Source organism: Eutrema salsugineum, unplaced genomic scaffold (genome assembly GCF_000478725.1).
Source record: "Eutrema salsugineum unplaced genomic scaffold, Eutsalg1_0 scaffold_4, whole genome shotgun sequence".
NCBI lineage: Eukaryota > Viridiplantae > Streptophyta > Magnoliopsida > Brassicales > Brassicaceae > Eutrema > Eutrema salsugineum.
In genome coordinates, this window is record NW_006256686.1 from 12,541,937 (window position 1) to 12,561,600 (window position 19,664).

A 19,664-nucleotide genomic window follows, 5' to 3' on the forward strand; every position below is an offset into this window, starting at 1 on the left:
ACCTTTTTTTCACTTGTTCTTATTCAAAGGAGATATGGAGGAAACTGACTCAAGGCATTCTAGGAAGCAGACACACAGAACAGTGGGAACAATTGATCCACCTAATTGCAAACCCGTTTGGAAACAGCACCACAACATTTCTTATCAGGTACTCGTTTCAAACTGCAGTTCATTCCATTTGGAGGGAAAGGAACAGCCGCAGGCATGGTGAGCAACCAGTTCAAGCACCTACTCTGGCGATGCTATTGGATAAAAACATTAGGAACCAGTTATGTTCGATGCGCATGGCGGGTGATCGAAGATACGAGGATGGGTTGGAAATTTGGTTCTCAACAAGGGTTTGAGTAGCGTGTAATAGAAGCAACTAGAATTGGGGGGTCTTTTATTTGTTTATCCTTCATGAAAAAGTTGTAGACAAAGTTGTTTTTTTTCTTTTGAATATAATTTAACATTAGATTCAAAAAAAGGATACATCAATAATGCGATATGCCCTTGCGTGTTTATCAAGAAATCCTCATTAGGATATGTTATCATTGCTGTATATGTTGATGACCTGAACATAATCGGAACTCAAAAGGAGATTGATGATGCAAGAACTCACATGAAAGAAGAGTTCGAAATGAAATATCTTGGAAAGACAAAATTTTGTCTAGTGCTCCAAATTGAGCATTTCCAAGATGGAATATTTGTGCATCAATCAAATTACACCAAAAGGGTGTAAAAGCGCTTTAAAATGGATAAATCAACTCTTTTGAATACTCCAATGGTCAATAGATCACTTGATATTAACAAGGATCCATTTCGACCTTGTGAAGATAGCGAAAACATATTAGGACCTGAAGTACATTATATTAGTGCTATCAGTGGGCTTAAGTATCTTGCAAATTATACTCGACCAGATATAGTCTTTGCTACTAATCTACTTGCAAGATAAAGCTCATCTCCTACGCTACACATTGGAATGGGATAAAACATATTTTCGTTATCTCCAAACTACGATTGATCTGGGTTTATTTTATCCTAGAAACCCTGAAGTTGTTCTAGTTGGTTTTGCAGCTGCAGGATATTTATCAGATCCGCATAAAGCTCGATCGCTAACTGGATATGTTTTTACAATTGGTTAAACTGCGATCTTGTGGCATTTCAAAAAACAGACTTTGGTTGCCACTTCTTCAAATTATGCGGAAATCATTGCTCTCCATGAAGTATGTAGAGAATGCATATGGCTCTGATCTATGACTTAACATATTCAAGGTGCAAGTGGAATAGTCATTTATAGAGAACCAACAAAAATGTTCGAAGATAATGCCACATGTGTCACTCAACTCAAAAAGGGTTTCATCAAGAGCGATCGAACAAAACATATTCCTCCAAAATTTTTCTCTTACATTCAAGAACTCGAGAAAATCAGGAAGTGGATATCCAATATGTTCACTCGAGTGATAATGCAGCAGATCTCTTTACAAAGACGCTTCTCACTACATCATTCAGAAAATATGATCACAGTATTGGAGTGCGCCGACTATGAGATCTACAAAGAAAATTCATATCCATCATTTCCACAGGGAGATTACGTTGTTGTACTATTTTTCACGTGTCTTGGTTTTTGTCCCAATTGGTTTTTCCATGATAAGGTTTTTAATGAAACAATACATAATAAATTATTAGTAATAGATAATTAAGAGGGAGTTCACACAAATAAGTTAGGTAACAAGAATTGTTACCTAGTTATCTTACATATCACCTTTCTCCTCTCTTATATAAATATTTGTTGTACAACAATAATGAGAAGATTAATTGATGGAGAGAAATTGTTCTCCTCTCCTCTCGTCTCTTGCCTCTCCACTTATTCTCTCCCTCTTTCATATATACATTTATATATAATGTGAAAATTCCTCAGACTAGCCTTTAAGGTTAATGTATTGACAAACTTAGCCTAACATATTCATCACCTTACTAGACTAACCTTAGAAAGTTGGTGTTATACCATTTTGTCCAAATAATCAATATTATTACCAGATTGCCATTCTATTTTAAAAAAAAACTTCAAATTAAACATATTAATATACATCTATATACATAATAACATTTTCATATTAAATCATATACATACGTATATACATATACATACATCTATATACACGTATATACACATACATTTCCCTAATTCTAAAAATAGAAATTACAACACAAAAAAAATAGAAACCCTAATTCTGGCGGCGATGATAGAGGCGATCGGCGACTAGAGAGGCGATTCAGGGTTCTGGGAGATGAAGGAGGCAATTTCGGCGGCGACGAAAGTTTTTTCGGCCACTCATCTGGTAAGTGTTCACATCTGGGTTCATTTCTCGTCGCGAACAAGTTTTTTTCTTGGGTTTTTGGGGTTATGTCGAAAACTGTTTTCGCCTTTAGTCGCGACGGTTGTGTTTGGGTTTCAACGGTGGTTTCGCGCTAACGGCGGAAGAGAAATCCATCTGTTCACATGATTTTACTCAGAAATCGTAACCCTTTTCTTATTTTTTTCAGGGAAGTATTATTATCGGCGGTTTCCATCTTTCGAGAACGGTTTCTAGAGACCCTACACGATTTCCGGCGAGTAATTTCTGTTCGTAGTGGTTCGGTTTTAATTTGTTTTTGGTAGACTTTTCAGTAGTTGTTGCATTTGCTCGATTTGTATATGCTAAACGGTAGATTTGTTCGTGTTAACGGAGTTGTTTTCTATGTGAGGTAGATTTGTTTTCGTTTCATTGTCTTGTTTGAATAATTAAAGTATTGTTGGTAGAGTTATTGTTGAGATTGTATTGGTAGATTTATGTATTTATTGTTGGTTGATTTATACCATGTGTGGTAGACTTGTGGTCGTATTTGGTAGATTTATATGTTATAGTTGCTCCCAGGTTTGGTAGATTTTATATTATAGTTGCTTTCGAGTTTGGTAGACATGTTCATGGTAGATTTGTTTTCATATGTGGTGAGTAATTTGTGTTTGTAATGGTTGGGTTAAAAATTGTGTTTGGTAGACTTATGTATTCTATATTTGCGTTCTCTCTTTGTGTGTGGTAGATTTATGTATTTATTTGGTAAATTTGTGTTCTATATTTACTTTCATTTGTGGTAGATTTGTGTTCGTTTTGGTAGATTTGTAAATGTTTTGTGCTAGGTATTCTATAGTTGCTTTCAAGTTTGGTAGACATGTGTTTGTTCATGGTAGATTTGTTTTGATGTGTGGTAGATTTGTAAGATTTTAATGTTTTTATTTGTTTGCAGACATGGCTTCAGCTAGCGGCTCAAAGGATTATCCCCAAAGATTGTACCCGGAAGGCAAATCTCCTTTGCTGAAGAAGAGCTTTCATCATAACTGCAAGCTTCATAAGTTCATCTTAATGATCAGGGATCACCTTGGGGAAGAAATTTACAACGACATCATGAATAATTCTCAAGTTGGCGTGCTACTGAAGCTTGCATTTGACTTCCTTCATATGGAGTGCTAAGACGGTTCAGTATTTCGTGAGCAACCAACTGAAGGTGGATAGGAATCATGAGTTCTGGACTCTTATTGGAGGTCGCCCGGTTAGATTTTCACTCTTCGAGTATGCTGAAATCACGGGGCTAAACTGTGACCCAATTGATCCCAATGACAAGTTGGAAATAGATCACACCGAATTTTGGGCTGAGATTGGAGTGAGAGGTGGGGAAGGCCCTAATTGGAATGAGTTAGAAGCTCGGATGAAAACTTGCCAAGCATGGACTTATGAGAAGAAGAAGATGTTGGCGTTGCTTTTCATTTTGCACGTTGGCGTATTGGGACTTCACCGCAACAGTCGAATCCCGTTGGCTTTAGCCAAAACAGTTATGGATGAAGCAGCTTTTGAGAGACAGTCGTGGGTTCATTATGGATTCCATGAAATAATTTATTCCATCAAGATTGCTGATTTGGGGGGAGCACGATACACTCTCCACGGATGTGTACAGGCCATGCTTGTTTGGGGTTATGAGTGCATCCCTATATTTGCTGAGAGAGCAGGGAAAATAGGGCCCCGATGTAGATGACTCGGGTTGTTCCTCTTCTTAGGTTGACTTCATCATGGTGTCGTTATGTTTCGAGACTCTTTTGGAGATGGATAAGAGTGAAACTGAGGACCACAAGGTACTTGTACCTTAGCAGCTATTTAGTTGGTAGAGTTTTTTGATAATAGCTTAATGTTTGGTAGAGTTATTTATTATACAACAATTTGTGGTAGAGTTATTAAATGTGTTAGAATTTTACATTTGGTAGAGTTTTTACATTTTGGTAGAGTTTTTACATTTTGGTAGAGTTTTTACATTTTGGTAGAGTTTTTACATTTTGGTAGAGTTTTTTTCATTTTGGTAGATTTATTAATATCATGGTAGAGTTATTAATATCATTTCTATGGCATGGCAGGTTCGGGTTAGATATCTAATGGTGGTGAAGCCTTTGGAGGAAATATATCCTGTCTAGGAAGGTGAACCCCGACGTGTAGACGTCGATATAAAGGTGCATAACATGATATGCGATATTCTGGATGGAAGCTTGGATGAGGGGTTCTGGGAATCTCCCAAAAACGTAGATGGCGATGCAACAGTTCAGACACCGAAACAGTCGAAGAGGAAGTTGGAAACTCCACGCGTGGAGAAGAAAAAGAAAGAGAAGGTGAAAGAGGCTGAAGCAACGGATTCAACTCCGAGAAGCAAAAGGAGAAGGGAAAGAGAGGCAAGGAAAGAAGAGACGAAGCACAAAAACAAGGAGAAAAAGAAACGTAAGAAGGAGGATGAGGAAGAGGATGATGATTTTAACTCGCCGATGAAGCTACTAAAGGATGCAATTGAAGAAAAGAGAAAGGAGAAAAGGGAGAGAAAGGAAAGAAAAGAGAAGGAGAGAGAGAAGTAAAGAAAGGAGAAGGAGAGAGAGAAGCAAAGAGAGAACGAGAGCAAGAAAAAAGAGCCGGCTGTGGAGAAGGAGGATAGGACGAATGAGATCCTCATGGCAATTAATGGTTTATCAACGACGGTTGCATTGCTAAACAGCAATGTCAGCAGTGCTGTAATTTGTATAGACCACCTGGATAAGAGGATTGCCGTTATTAAGGATAAACATGAAGAGAAAGATGAGGCTATGGAGAATTCTGGGAACCAGGTTGACAACGATCACGTTGACAATGATGAGAATGCCGGGGATGCAGAATCCAAAACCTCACCTAAAACCCCTAAAGCAAAGGCATCTCCTCCAGCAGCAGCGCCATTAGCAGGAACGTCAATGGGAGGTGGACCAGGAACGGGAACGGGAGCTGTGGAAAAGGATCCGGTACGCAAGTCTCTCTTCTAATATCAGTAACTTAGCAAAAGTTACTGGAGACAACATTCAACTATGTTTAAACAGATCGTTTTCCTTTATGGTAGATTTGTACGAAATACTTTTTTACTTTGGTAGACTTGTATTGATGGTTTTTTTTTAACTTTTTCTTCACAGTAGACGTTTAAACAAATGTTTTCTTGGAATACAAGATTATCTTTATGTGGTAGATTTTTACATAGTTTGGCAGTGATATTTATATTAGGTAGATTTATAATTAATTCGGTAGATTTTTAGGTAGATTTAGTTATGTTAATATTTGGTTTGACTGATGTGAAATTACTATACATGCGAAGCAGTCGTGGATGATGGAGATGCAGGAAACATCAGAGCCAGGTTTTCCAGTTGCAAGAGTTGTTAGAACCCCAGCGTCGAGAGGAAAGAAAGTAACCAAAGTGAAAAAAGAACCTGCTGATCCTAAAGAGAAGAATCAATCAGGCACAAAGTCAAAACCTGATTTAAAAGACAAAAACGAAGAAACCCAGATAATCAATATAAGCGATGTTTCACGCCCAGTACAGTCTAGACGAGTACAGATCCCTTCCCTGCAAGACGAAGACGACTCAGCGATTGAAGCTATGAAGAAACGGTTAGATAAGCTGGTGGAACATGCAAAAAATCCACCTGCTGAGAAGGAAAAAAGGGGACGCAGCCTTGCATCTACCCAGGTTTCACCCTACCTTGGTAACTCAGTGGTGAGACGCATCATGGACCCAGCAGGTCCCCCTCCTGGGAGGTATGATCCTTTTGAAGCGGTGGACAGTCGAATACTGGATAAGCTAACCCGATACGTAGCTTTTGAAGCGTAAGTCAGTTTAAAACTTTTGAAGCGGTGGACAGTCGAATACTTACTTGTTTGATTTGGTAGACCTATTTGTTTTATATAGTAGACTTATTAGGTATGTTGGTAGACTTAATTCGGAGTATGGTATGTTTATGTCATTTTTCAGGGAAAAACAGCTGGAGAGTCCATATGCAGGAGGAGAATTTTACCTTACATTAATGACCCCTAAAGAAAGCTGGCCGAGAAAGGAGTATGGGTGGTTGCATGATCAGGTACGTGGTCGTATCAGGACCCGATTTTAGTTTGAAATGGTTTGGTAGACTTTGGAAATTGTTTGGTAAACTTTGGAAACTTAATGATAGACTTCTAAATTGTTTGGTAGACGTAATAAATTGTATAGTAGACTTGTTATATTAGTTGGTAGATTTATTATACTTGCTTGTTTAGGAGAGAATTACTTAGGTAGACTTGTTCAAATGATTGGTAGACTTGTAGTAACAAATGGTAGATTTAGTTATTATGTTTGGTAGACTTGTATAGCTGCTTGGTAGACTTATATAAATTTGTTTCATTACCTAATGCAGCATATGTGCAAATGATTAGACATGTTCCGGCAACGGTCTATGCGGTATCCATCTCCTTACAAAGGGGGAAGAGTTGCTTTCATTGATCCTATCTTTTGTCGAGTTTGGTGTGGAGACTATCGGACCAAATTTCTACCAAACGAGAAGAGTTTGATATTCAGTGATGGTTATTTGGACGTTGCCAACGGTCATTATGACTATTACTTGCCTACATACAAGAAATGGGGGACAGATGTAGATTTCGTGTATATCGCCCACAACATGAACAACGAACATTGGGTAGCCGTTGAGGTCGACATTCCCAAAAAAAAGATCCGAGTGTTTGATTGCATTCCAGATTTACACAGAAAAGGCGAGGTGGAGGAGTCTGTGAAGCCCTACGCGAGGATGATTCCGCTGTTGTTGAAACATATGGCACCACTGGAGCTCAAGAAGGGTATGAAGGAGGGCCAGTTTCATATCTACATGTATAAAACAGCCGCACTAAACAGACAGACAGGTGCAATGCAGCTTAGTAGATTTGGTATTTTACTTTGGTAGACTTTTAACTAATTATCGGATTCTTGTTATCAGGTGATTATGGCGTCTTTACTTTGAAGACCATTGAGTGTTTGGCTTTGTGCCATAAATGGGACCAGCTGAAAGATAGCAACATGCCTCTCATTCGAATGAAATACGCAGCTGAGATTTATGATGAGGTACATGAAGCAGATGAATCCCGGATGTCTGATCCCAACCCTCGAAGTTTATTGGATGACAAGTACGGTTTTCAGACAGACTCCGCTAACTGAGATATTGGTTTGGTAGACCTTTGGGATCTGAAATCATTTTTTGGTAGATTTAATACTCAGATTCAAACTAATTGGTAGACTTTTGGTATCGGAAGTTGTATTTTTGGTTGATTTATTACTCATAGCCAGCCTCTTTGGTGGTCTTTTGGAATTTAGACGTTGCTTGTTTTTTGGAATTTAAAGCGACTAGATGCTGATGTAAAAGGAACCTGGTTTGTAGTCTACATGCTGGTCCTATTGCTTTAAATGAATGGTAGATTTACAAAATGATTGATAGATTTATTGCAATCTTGGTAGATTTATAGCAAGATTGGTAGATTTATTATTGTCAAATAGTAGAGTTTAGATATAAAAGTTCCAGATTTACAAGTACATAAAACAAGGTTTTCAAGCGGATTATTGCAGTCTATAATAATACAAATATAAGGTTTTCAATTTGACAACTAAGCGCGACATGTTAGGTGATAACACCGGATTTTGACCATTTTTATGGATCATTTTAATATCTTTTACAGGTGTTTTTACTCCATTTTCAAAGGTTTTCAAAGGATTTCTATGTTTCCGGATTTCAAAAGACTTTTCAGGTAATTTGGGATAAAGAGGCACAAAATGGAACAAAAAGACTATTTTGGATAAATGCAGACCGTCAGAACTCTCATGGAGAGACGAAGAACTTCTCACCGTCTGATCACCCTCAAAATAGGACAACGTATAGAAGAATCAACCAGCTTTCAAATGCACTTGGTTTGGAGACATTCCAACGGTTGGATCTCAAGATATTCCATTAGCCCCGGAGCCACTCGAAGTCGGTCAGCAACTCACGCGACCGCAGCCAACAAGCTATTTGCCGTGGTCAGAAGCTTCCCGACCGTGGCCAACCAGCCAATTGCCGCGGTCACAACACTCCCGACCGCGGCAATCAATCTCCGAGTTAAAGCTCACTTATCTGAAGCCCAAAGTCATTCTCAGCCTCAATTCCGGAACCCTAGAGACCATGGAGTATTGGAGACTATAAATACATGTCATTTAGGTCGTTTTTAGACACCACCCTTCATACTTTACAAAAACCCTTTTTCCTTTATCCGTTTTTTATGAGATTTTTGTAGAAGATTGTTCAAGTCTGAGTTCTTCAATAGAGAAACTTTCTTTATCTCTTTTCTTTACTGTTTTTCATTACTTTTATTAAAACCAATGATGATGTCGAACTCAGCCATGTCTGAGTAGATCCCGAGTTGGGCTTAGGGTTCCCGAAAGGGGCTCTCATAATCGATTAAGACATCTAGGTTTATAGATCTGGGATTTCGACCTCTTCTCTGTTTATTCTTGTTCTTATTGCATGTATGCTTGATTGATCACCTAGTATCTGATCTAGATAGTTAGTGTTGCGAAAGTTTTCATTAAGTATCAGCCCTAGAATGAAACAGGCAATTTTTCCGTAGGAGTGGAAACCTACCTGCGGCGAGATCGTGAGTATTGACGAGTCTTGTGCAGCTCTTGCGTTCTCTCCCTTTCAGGGCCAGAGTGAAAACCTACTGGTCAGGGTTGCGAGAAACAGTTGTTTATGATCACGACAGTGACGTAGTCATACCGCCGTACTCTAGCTCTAGAACCCATATATCGTTATCTGTCAATCCCAATCTATTTACCTTAGTGTTAAAACTGATTATGATCCCTTAGAGTTCCCAAAAGCTCAGCGTTTTTAGCCATAGTTTACAATTCCATCGATTTTTACTTGCTTTCTTAGACCTGCATTTCAATTTCCTTAGTTTATTATTTACTTGCTTTATTTACCTTTCATGCGATATTTTACTTGCCTTATTTGTCTTTCATTCGATATTTGCTTATTCTAATTGCATTTCATTCGATTTTCTTACCTGTTTTTTAGGATAGATTTATTTGCTTTATTTTGTTTTAGTTTAATTCGCAAGAAAAACAACCAACCTTAAAAACCAATTTAGTCTAGACATAAAGTTAAAAAAACCGTAGAAGAATACCAGGCACACAAATCTCCGTGGATTCGATCCCTAAATACTGCAACTGATCATCGAAAATTTGGCTCAAGCCAATAGCAATGACTGTCCTGAATACGATCGATCGATGAAGCAAGCCGGAACAGACAACAAGGAGATAACCGAGTTGAAGAACATGGTGAGCCAGCTTCTGAAGAGCAACAATCGCCCGATCCATGCCTGTGAAACCAACAATGGCGCAGAAGATGAAGGACCTAGTGATATCGATCACATTAATCAAACATTTCAAGAAGAAGATGTGAACTACGTAGGAGCACTGGTGCCATACCAAAATCGCTCCAACAACAACTTCAACAACAACTTCCGGAATGCAAATTACAACAATCTCTTTTACCACAATCCAAATGTGGAGAATCCTCAAAATCAGTACTACCCACCTCAGCAAAAATCCTTCCAAAACAAGTTTCAAGGTGGAAACTTTGGGGAATAGTACCATATCAACCGCGACAGCCATATAACTACCAAGGTACGGGTTTTAACAATCAATTTGTACAACAGCAGGGAGTCACGAGGAACCAGCTAGCTTCACAAATCGGTAGACTTGAACAGTCAATCCAACAGCTTGTTATGACGAACGAAAAAGCATCTAAAGATGTGAACGTGAAAGTGGACTGCATGTACAATGATCTGAATGGTAAGTTTGAATCTTTATCTTCGCACGTAAAAAAGTTAGATGTGCAAGTCGCCCAAACAGCCGACTCTATGAAGAGGCAAAGTGGAGTTCTTCCAGGAAGAGTTGAAGATAACCCTAAGAAGTTTTGCAACGCCATAACCACATTGCCCGAAGAAGAGGCTGGAACCGATGGAAAGAAAGAAGAAACCCCAATCTTTGTACCACTGTACATGGATATCGATCCCAAGCAGCCACCGTTTAAGGTACCTGAACGATCACCGTTTCAAAGGCTTACCAAAGCCGATGATCCGGGACGTTTTGTTTTCCAGTGTTTCATTTCAGGAATCAAGTTTACAGACTGCTTGTGCGATTCCGGAGCCAATGTCAACATCATGTCTAAGGCATTTGCCGAAAAATTGGGCATAAAAACCTTAAGGACATCGACCGTTAAGGTTATCTTTGGAGATTCATCTCAAAAAGTACTGAAGGGGCGATTCATGATCTACAAGTTCTAGTGGGAGATAAGATTGTTCCAGCAGATTTCCAAGTCCTGGAGATGGATAAAGACAAGGAGAGGCCACTCATTTTCGGGAGACCATTCCTAGCTACAGTAGGAGCAATTATCGATCACGCAAACCGGCATGCTGTTTTCCTCAATGTAGACAGAAAAAGGTACTATCCTACTATCTTAGATGAATTTCCAAGCAAAGGAAACAGGCCAAAAGAGAAAGAAAAGGAGAAGCCGAAAGCTTTTGCAAAGATCAAGATCATTATTCCACCAGATGCAACAGAAACTAGTGAGGACCAAATCCAGGAGCTGATCGAAAATACAAAAAGGGTTTTGAACAACATTAAAGTCCGAAAGAAGAATAAAGGGAAGAAGACGGCTCCTCAAGGAGAAGAAGTAAAACCTCCAGCAACCTGAAGTAATAAAGGCACATCAAGTGGAGTGCCATTTAAATCAGTCTGATTCCTAATGCTTACGTCGAGCTAAACGACTTAAAACAAAAGCGCTTAATGGGAGGCAACCCATTTAGGTACTCTTTCTTTTAGTTTTCTTTTCCTTTTTACAATTTATGCTTTCTTTTTCTTTTTAAGTTTTAGGTATGTTATAAAACAAAAACACAAAAAAAAATCAGAAAATTAGAAAAACCAATTGAAGATTGGACAATAGGCCGCAGGAGGAAGAGCCGCGGTCGCGCCCGTTCGACCCGTGGCCAAGGGTGCATCGACCGCGGCACCGCGAACGTGACCGCGGCCGAGCCCTCAATCACCGCGGTCGCGTGTCTCCTGACCGCGGCCGTTGGTCGTTGAGGTGACGCCGCGGATTTCTGCTGCTTTTCGGTGTTGCCTGGTGTTTATCTGGTGATTCCCGGTGTTGCCTGGTGATTCCCGGTGTTGCCTGGTGTTTACCTGGTGTTACCTGGTGATTCCCAGTGTTTCCCGAAATGTTCCCGGTAAAACCCGATAAGATCCTCCGTAAGTTTTAAACTTTTTTAATGTGCAAACAAGAAAAGGTAAGTTCCAGTAAACTTAAAAATTTCCATAAATTTTCCGTTTTTGCTTCAAAAACGCTTTTTAAAGAAAAGAAACAAACTTTTTGGATAAAAACTCTTTCTTCTCTTCTCTTCCAAAAGACTTAGAGATTTAGGAGAAAGAACACATTTTTCAATTCTTCAGGTTTTTAAGAGATTTTTGGCTCAAACCTCTCTCTTTTTCAAAGCTGATTTCAATTATGCCATCAATTCTCTATTTCCAGCAAGGTATGAACCTCAAACTCACCATTCTTACTCGATTTTGAACTTAGGGTTTTCTTTAAAAACCCAAAATCTTGGTCTATTGATGGTGAAAATAGCTTAAGAATGATAGATTATCCATTTAGGTTATCTAAAAATCGATTTTAGCACCTAGCTTAAGAAAAATTGAGATTTTTGAAATTTGGATTCTACATGCTTAATAAAAATCGAATTTGGAACAACAAAATTGATGAATTTGATTTAGTCTTGTGTGATTAGTGATTAGTATTGGGTAATCTTTAGAATTTACATGGAAATTGCTCATCAAAACCGATTTTTAGAAGATTTCTATGTTAAGAACATCAAAAATCCGAATTTAGTCATGAACTACTTGATTTCTCTGATTCAATATAAATTTTGCTAGCTCATGGTTTTAATTAATCTCTTTATACTAGTATTAGTATAACAGATCTTAATGTGTTAAAATCAGCATCCATATTCATTCTTTTTCCAAGAATCATTTCATTTTGCAAAAAATGGACGAAACCAGATCCCGAAGGAGCCGTCGCACTGGTGGCAGCTCCGAGGACATTCCCGATGATGCTACTCTAGGAGAGTACATGCTGAACCAAGCCAGACCAAGAAGAAGAAGCTATGTGATGAGATTGCTCCAGCACTCAAGAGAAACACGAGCAACTCCCGAGCCACCACAAATTCGATACATTGGGAGGGAGACAAACCCGAGAGTGGACTATGCAAGCTGTTTCAAGAAGCTGAACATCAAACCCACGCCTTGCATTGATTATCATACACTCGAGATGCTTGGAATCAGAGAGGATGTGATCTGGTACATCGATGCACTTAAGCTGAGACCCTACATGGAGCTGAACCTTCCGACTTATCCTGAGCTAGTCCGTGAGCTTTTAGCGACTATTACACTCCACCACACGAAGAGGAGGAACCCAAGAGCATCAGATGGCATCTTGTCATTCTCTATCCGCGGACAGCCTTATTCTCTCACCATTTCCGAGGTTTGTGAAGCTCTTAAGCTTCCATACACTGATGGCATTTACCTTGAAGATGAACCTGATCTTAACCTGTGGAGAGAGATGGGTCATGGAACCTATGATAGTGGGAGATCGAAGTCAGCCCTTCTTAGCCACCCAGCAGTGAGAGTTGTGCACAAACTCTTAGCACACACGATCTTCTGTAGAGCCAACATGGGAAGTGTTTTGAAGACTGAGCTCATCACACTTCAGATTCCGTTTATGGATGACCCACGACTCGCCTGCTTTGCATGGATCATAGCGCAGAATATGGTAAAGGTGAAGCATGATTTACATGGTTGCGAGGACGCTACTCCAGCTTTCGGGAGTGCTATTACAGCGATACTACAGGCTGTAGGATTCGATTTCTCATCTGATGATCCACTTCCTGATGTCTGGTATGATCTACTTTATCTTTCTCACGATCACACTATCTCTCGTGCCGCTTTCGATCCAGACAGGTTTGGTTACAAGTATTGCACTGGCGCCGAGGAGCACCGAGTCCGTTTACCTTCAGCATCTATCCCGAGATTGTGCAACGGAGGACGCCCACGATGGACTCCGGTATCCGATGATTTTCTGCCATCTGTACCTCGTCTACCATTCACCATTGGCCAATACATAGTGGCCAAGGCGAAGCGTGATGCAGCTGCGGCCCGTGCTCATTTTCAGCCATCTATTTTGACTGGTCACACCTCATCATCTACATCATCACACACTCATTCCGATCTGGAGCGCAGAGTTGAGAGACAGTGACGACGTTTTGAGCGCGTTGTCACCTTCTTACAGGAGCAGCACCAGTTCGCAGAGGACACATCGGAGGATGAGTGATTGATCAGCACTTCACTACCATCACGGTTCTATCATCATTTTCTTTTCTTTTATCATATTTTATTTTATTTTGCTTTTATTCACCATCTTCTCACCAACTTTTTCACACTGGGGACAGTGTGATTTAAGTCCGGGGGAGGATGTCTATCTGTACTAATCATTTCCCTGCTTTGCTTTTAAATTTCAAGTACTTTTTTAAATTTTAATATGTAGCCTATTCGACATTAAGTATTTTCAGGATTGTTTGACGCAAAACTATGATGATTTAGACCTGCACACTTCTACACTATGCATGATAGCTCATTTGTGGTTAGCACTAGACTAGGCGGTAGGTAGAGTACTTGCACTACGAACTCCCACCAGAGGACTTCTATTCATGGAGATTCTTTCTGACAGGATATACTAGCTCATTTAATTTGGACTTAATATTGATATCTAATTTTCTCATCATTGATTTTAGGCAGGCATCGACATACACATCGAGGACGTCTTTTACTCTCACTTTTACCACTCTTTGTCGTTCTAGATGACCAGTTTATCTTTATCTGGTACCATACCCTAAACCCAAAACCCTTGTTTTCAATCCTCATGCATTCTCTCTTTAGTTTATATCAGCAGATATGTGCAAAACGTCGGAGAGAAGAGGAGCGACGCAGTTTTCAGTCACTCACAAAGGAGACTGAATGGAATTGGGAAGGAAGAGTATCAGAAACATAATAAAGCTTTAGAAGACAGATATTAACTGGTAAATTAGTGCTCTCTAAGACTCTATATCTAAAGGTGTTCCCTTTCCCTATAAAAAAGAAAAAAAAAAAAAAAAAAGAAAACGTGAAAAGAAAAAGGGAAACAAAAAGCCTAATGAGTCTTAGATTGTCGAAATTTGTGGAGCAATGAGCAACCACTATTCGTTTAAGGAGCTATTGTTTTGAAAGATTTACAAAAATCTAAGTCTGGGGGAGTTTGGAGAGAACCTGAGGAAGAAGACCATGAATCTATGTCAAGAAGAAAGTGACTGAAAACTGTGGATACCAACAGCTTCACTCTCTCTTGTGGTTTTGCATAATATCCTGCATCCTCCAAATCTTCAGGTAACCCGTAAACACTTTAAGCCTTACCCCCCCCCCCCAAAATAATCCTTCTTGACACCTAGCCTAGATCGCCTTGCCTAGATTTTCTTTGATGAGAACCACCGAGATTTTTAATGAATGTTAAGAGCTAGTTGACTGGAAGTTAGATCTTAGTGCATAGATTTCTGCATGACGGATTAACGGACTAGTTATGCCTGTATTGCTAGTGAGAATTTTCTACGCTATTCCCGATTGATGCATACTGATTGATATTGGTCTAGAAGTTTGGTCTCTGAGATTTTGTTTAGTTCCTGCCGAGATTTAGCCTTTGTTTTGTTTGTGGACAAACAAAAGACTAAGTCTAGGAGAGTTGATAACACCGGATTTTGACCATTTTTATGGATCATTTTAATATCTTTTACAGGTTTTTTTACTCCATTTTCAAAGGTTTTCAAAGGATTTCTATGTTTCCGGATTTTAAAAGACTTTTCAGGTAATTTGGGATAAAGAGGCACAAAATGGAACAAAAAGACTCTTTTGGATAAATGCAGACCGTCAAAACTCTCATGGAGAGACGAATACCTTCTCACCGTTTGATCACCCTCAAAATTGGACAACTTATAGAATAATCAACCAGCTTTCAAATGCACTTGGTTTGGAGACATTCCAACGGTTGGATCTCAAGATATTCCATTAGCCCCGGAGCCACTCGAAGTCGGTCAGCAACTCACGCGACCGCGGCCAACAAGCTATTTGCCGCAGTCAGAAGCTTCCCGACCGCGGCCAACAAGCCAATTGCCGCGGTCACAACACTCCCGACCACGGCAATCATTCTCCGAGTTAAAGCCCACTTATCTGAAGCCCAAAGTCATTCTCAGCCTCAATTCCGGAACCCTAGAGACCATGGAGTATTGGAGACTATAAATACATGTCATTTAGGTCGTTTTTAGAAACCACCCTTCATACTTTACAAAAACCCTTTTTCCTTTAGCCGTTTTTTATGAGATTTTTGAAGAAGATTGTTCAAGTCCGAGTTCTTCAATAGAGAAGCTTTCTTTATCTCTTTTCTTTACTGTTTTTCATTACTTTTATTAAAACCAATGATGATGTCGAACTCAGCCATGTCTGAGTAGATCTCGAGTTGGGCTTAGGGTTCCCGAAAAGGGCTCTCATAATCGGTAATTATTGCATGTATGCTTGATTGATCACCTAGTATCTGATCTAGATAGTTAGTGTTGCGAAAGTTTTCATTAAGTATCAGCCCTAGAATGAAACAGGCGATTTTTCTGTAGGAGTGGAAACCTACCTGCGGCGAGATCGTGAGTATTGACGAGTCTTGTGCAGCTCTCCCACTTGTCTTGGTGAGAACGGCTCTCCTACTTATCTTGGTGAGAACGGCTCTCCCACTTGTCTTTCTTCCATACCTAGTCATTTTGAGATGGTTTTATCTGCGTGGAGTGAAAACCGACCCCAACAGTTAGCCCCCCAGCTCGTCAGTTTCGGAGGCGAGAGTGACGAGGTCCATTACTCCTGACCGTAGGATAAACCATCGAGTCAAACTGTTATGACGTAAGCCCAGATGAGGTGTTTTGGGAATGAAGACGCCGAGGCGTTTCCAAGGAGTGCCGAGGGTGCCGAGGTGTTTCGAAAGGGTACCGAAGATGCCAAGGCAAGTTTAAGGACGAGGCGATTTTGTTCGGTAATGATGAGCCGAGGCGATTTGAGAAGGTTATGCCGAGCCGAATAAATGGCGAGGCGTTTCGAGAGAAAGTTCGTGCCGAGCCGTTTTTGTTAACGACGAGGCGTTTTAAGAGAGGGAGTTGACGCCGAGCCGTTTTGTTAATGACGAGGCGTTTTGAGAGAAAGTTCGTGCCGAGCCGTTTCGTTAACGATGAGGCGTTCCGAGAGAAAAAGTTAATGCCGAGCCGTTTTGTTAACGACGAGGCGTTTCGAGAGCAAGAGTTAACGCCGAGCCATTTCGTTAACGACGAGGCGTTTCAAGAGCAAGAGTTAATGCCGTGCCGTTTCGTTAACGACGAGGCGTTTTAAGAGAGGGAGTAAATGTCGTGCCGTTTTGTTAACTACGAGGCGTTCCAAGAGAAAAAGTTAATGCCGAGCCGTTTTGTTAACGACGAGGCGTTTCGAGAGCAAGAGTTAACGCCGAGCCGTTTCGTTAACGACGAGGCGTTTCAAGAGCAAGAGTTAAAGCCGTGCCGTTTTGTTAACGACGAGGCGTTTTAAGAGAGGGAGTTAATGCCATGCCGTTTCGTTAACGACGAGGCGTTTACTTTGGTAAGATACCGGATGAAAACTTGGATATCCCGACTGTTGGTCTTCCGAGAGAAGATTCTTGATTTATTGGCGTGTGCGACCGACGCAGTTCGATCTAGCCATTTCACTGCGGATTCCACGCGCTGTTTGGAAGGTTTCCCGAGGTTTACGCGGAATTCACGCGCTTCGGTTTTCCTATAAATGGGTGAGCTCCTTCATTCTTCCTCATTATCTTCAGACTCACTCGTTTTTACTAAAGGTAGCTCTCCCTTCTCTCTTCTTTCTCTCTCTAGTTTATTTATTTTCTGGCTAGGGTTTCCGAGGTCTCCGCCGTTCCAGATCTTTTTCCGGTAGAGGCTCGCCGAGTCGTGCTGTAACTCTTGTACAAGTCGTAAATTATGTTGAGCTGCTCCGACGATTCGTTGGATTCACTTTTTCATTACGAGCCGAGCCGCGTAGATGCCGAGGCGAGTGGTACGGCAGAATCCTCCGAGGCGTCTGTTTTGCCGAGCCCCTCCAATCGTTCATCTGACGAAGCGTTAAACCATGCAAACCCATCAGATGTCGGTTCTCCGGATGGCGAGCCGTCGGTTTTGACGAGGCGTCCCCAGGATCCCGTTCCTGATGAAGACATTAATCGCGCCGCATTTAAGGCCGAGGAGGAGGCATTTCCCTTTGACCTTTTCGAGGCGAAGCGTGAATTGGAACATCTCAAGGCGTCCCGAGGCGCTTCCACATCTGGGCGAGGGCCGAGAGTTAAGAGACAAAAACCTGACCCGCCTGGCTCTACGCTTTGCTCCCTTGAGTTGCTCGAGGCGTTGAGGCATCGCTTTGGGATATCCGAGGTGGTGGAGTTCGTCGTTACAGAGAAGAGCGACCGAGCCGACAAGCCTCCAGAGAATCATTTCACTCTGTACGAGGCTTTCTTCGAGCTTTGCTTCCTCTGGTTCCCGATCCCCAGAGTGATCCTCGAATATCTCTGGAAACACGGGATCTCGATTGGGCAAATCATGCCGAGGGGATTACGGCATATGATTGGCATCTTAGTTTGAAGCTTCGAGTGCGGAGTTGATATCGAGCTGAATCACCTGCTGAACTTGCTGGAAATCAGGAAAGCTCCGAAGGGAAATAGATTCTATATTTCCAACAAGGCGAAGCGACGGATCATCGGCGGTTTTCCCAGCAAGGATCAGTTTTGGACTGAATGCTTCTTCTACGTCTTGGTGAACGAGGCGTCGGTCGGCGAGAATTACGTTCAAAGAACCAAGACCGCTTGGGGACCACTTGGTAGCCGACCCGAAGCTTTGCCTCGACTCGGAACTATTTTTGGTATCCTCTTCCTTTTCTGAAAATTTTTCTTTTTTGCTTTGTTTTGCAGTTCGGTGCTTTCTTCCCCCGATCCCGACGACCTCTTTACTGTTCGAGACTCTCTTTTGGCGCGAAAGGTTAATTGGAGAAAGAACTTCACCCTCGAAAGAGTAGAAAAAGGGCGAGCCATCCTTGCCGGAGTCCCCGTCAGCTCTTCGTCCTCAAAGAAAGGAATAATTGCTCTCAAAGAAAGTTCTTCAAGAGATACCTGGGAGAAGATGGTAATAATTGCTCTCAGAGAAAGGAAGAGGCGCGAGGAAGAGGAGGCCGCTAGACAAGCTGCCGAGGCGGCTCATGCGCAAACCAAGGCGGTTCCAGCGCAAGCCGAGGCGGTTTCAGTGCAAGCCGAGGCCGTCCCTCAACCCGACCCGCCGAGCCGGGAAGGAGATGTAATGGTCCGAGCCGCAGAAGGCAACACTGCCGAGGCGGCTGAGAAAGATGCAGCGCCCGAGGTGGAACCGGGCGAAATTATCCCCAAGGTGTCCGGAGACAGCTCGGCGGCGCGGAGTAAGACTCCTTCGCACTCCACCATCCTGGCCCTCCCGAAGTCGACGAGGCCACCGACTTCGGTTGTTCAGAAGCATGACTCTAGCCGAAAACGTTCGGCTACTGACAAGGGGAAGGGTGTCGCCGTTCAGAAGGACGAGCCGTCCAAGAAGAGGTGGAAGCCGACGCCCAGGGACCCTGCCGCGCGCAAGTTGGTCGTCGACGACCCCGACGCCTCTGCCGTCATGTTCTCGCGTGTAAAAAACGCGAGCACGCGTCTTCCTCCTCCGGAGAAGCTGAGGAGGCCGAGGTCGTACGGCGCGATGGCACAGCGCGGTACCAAGGTACGTTCTATTTGCTTTCCTTTATTTCTGCAAATTTTTACTAAGTGTTTTAACGCGAGTTTGTTCTTTGCAGTTTGTCGCGGCCATTAACGACCGGATGGCCGAGTACGAGGCGGACTTGTCTAAGGTCGAACGTCGCTTAGACGAGGCCCGAAATGAGACCGCGGCGTCAAAGTCCGTTTAGAGAACTTTGTATTTGTTGCCCCGTTGTGGCCAGCAACGAGACGAGGCGTTCGGTGGCTTAGTTTGCCGAACTGACACTGAGGTGATGAGTGACCTCACCGAAGGTCCGAGGTAACCAGGTCATGATTACTCGCCGAAGTGATGAGTGAAAGAATTTAA

At 41.7% G+C, this 19,664-nt stretch overlaps 1 protein-coding gene across 1 annotated transcript; it reads left to right on the forward strand.

Annotated features, from left to right (window-relative positions):
* The first annotated feature begins 17,522 nt into the window (after positions 1-17,522).
* On the forward strand, positions 17,523-19,506 carry LOC112084534 (uncharacterized protein At3g60930, chloroplastic-like). The gene is made up of 3 exons (XM_024153682.1): positions 17,523-18,151; positions 18,503-19,322; positions 19,396-19,506. The coding sequence occupies exons 1-3, from the start codon at positions 17,523-17,525 to the stop codon at positions 19,504-19,506; spliced, it is 1,560 nt and encodes a 519-aa protein (XP_024009450.1).
* Positions 19,507-19,664: the final 158 nt, after the last annotated feature.

Coding starts and splice junctions, on each gene's coding strand:
- LOC112084534 (XM_024153682.1), top strand. CDS start 17,523: ATGTTGAGCTGCTCCGACGATTCGTTGGATTCACTTTTTCATTACGAG. Junction 18,152..18,502: donor ATCATGCCGAGGGGATTACG/GCATATGATTGG, acceptor TTTGTTTTGCAG/TTCGGTGCTTTCTTCCCCCG. Junction 19,323..19,395: donor TGGCACAGCGCGGTACCAAG/GTACGTTCTATT, acceptor TGTTCTTTGCAG/TTTGTCGCGGCCATTAACGA.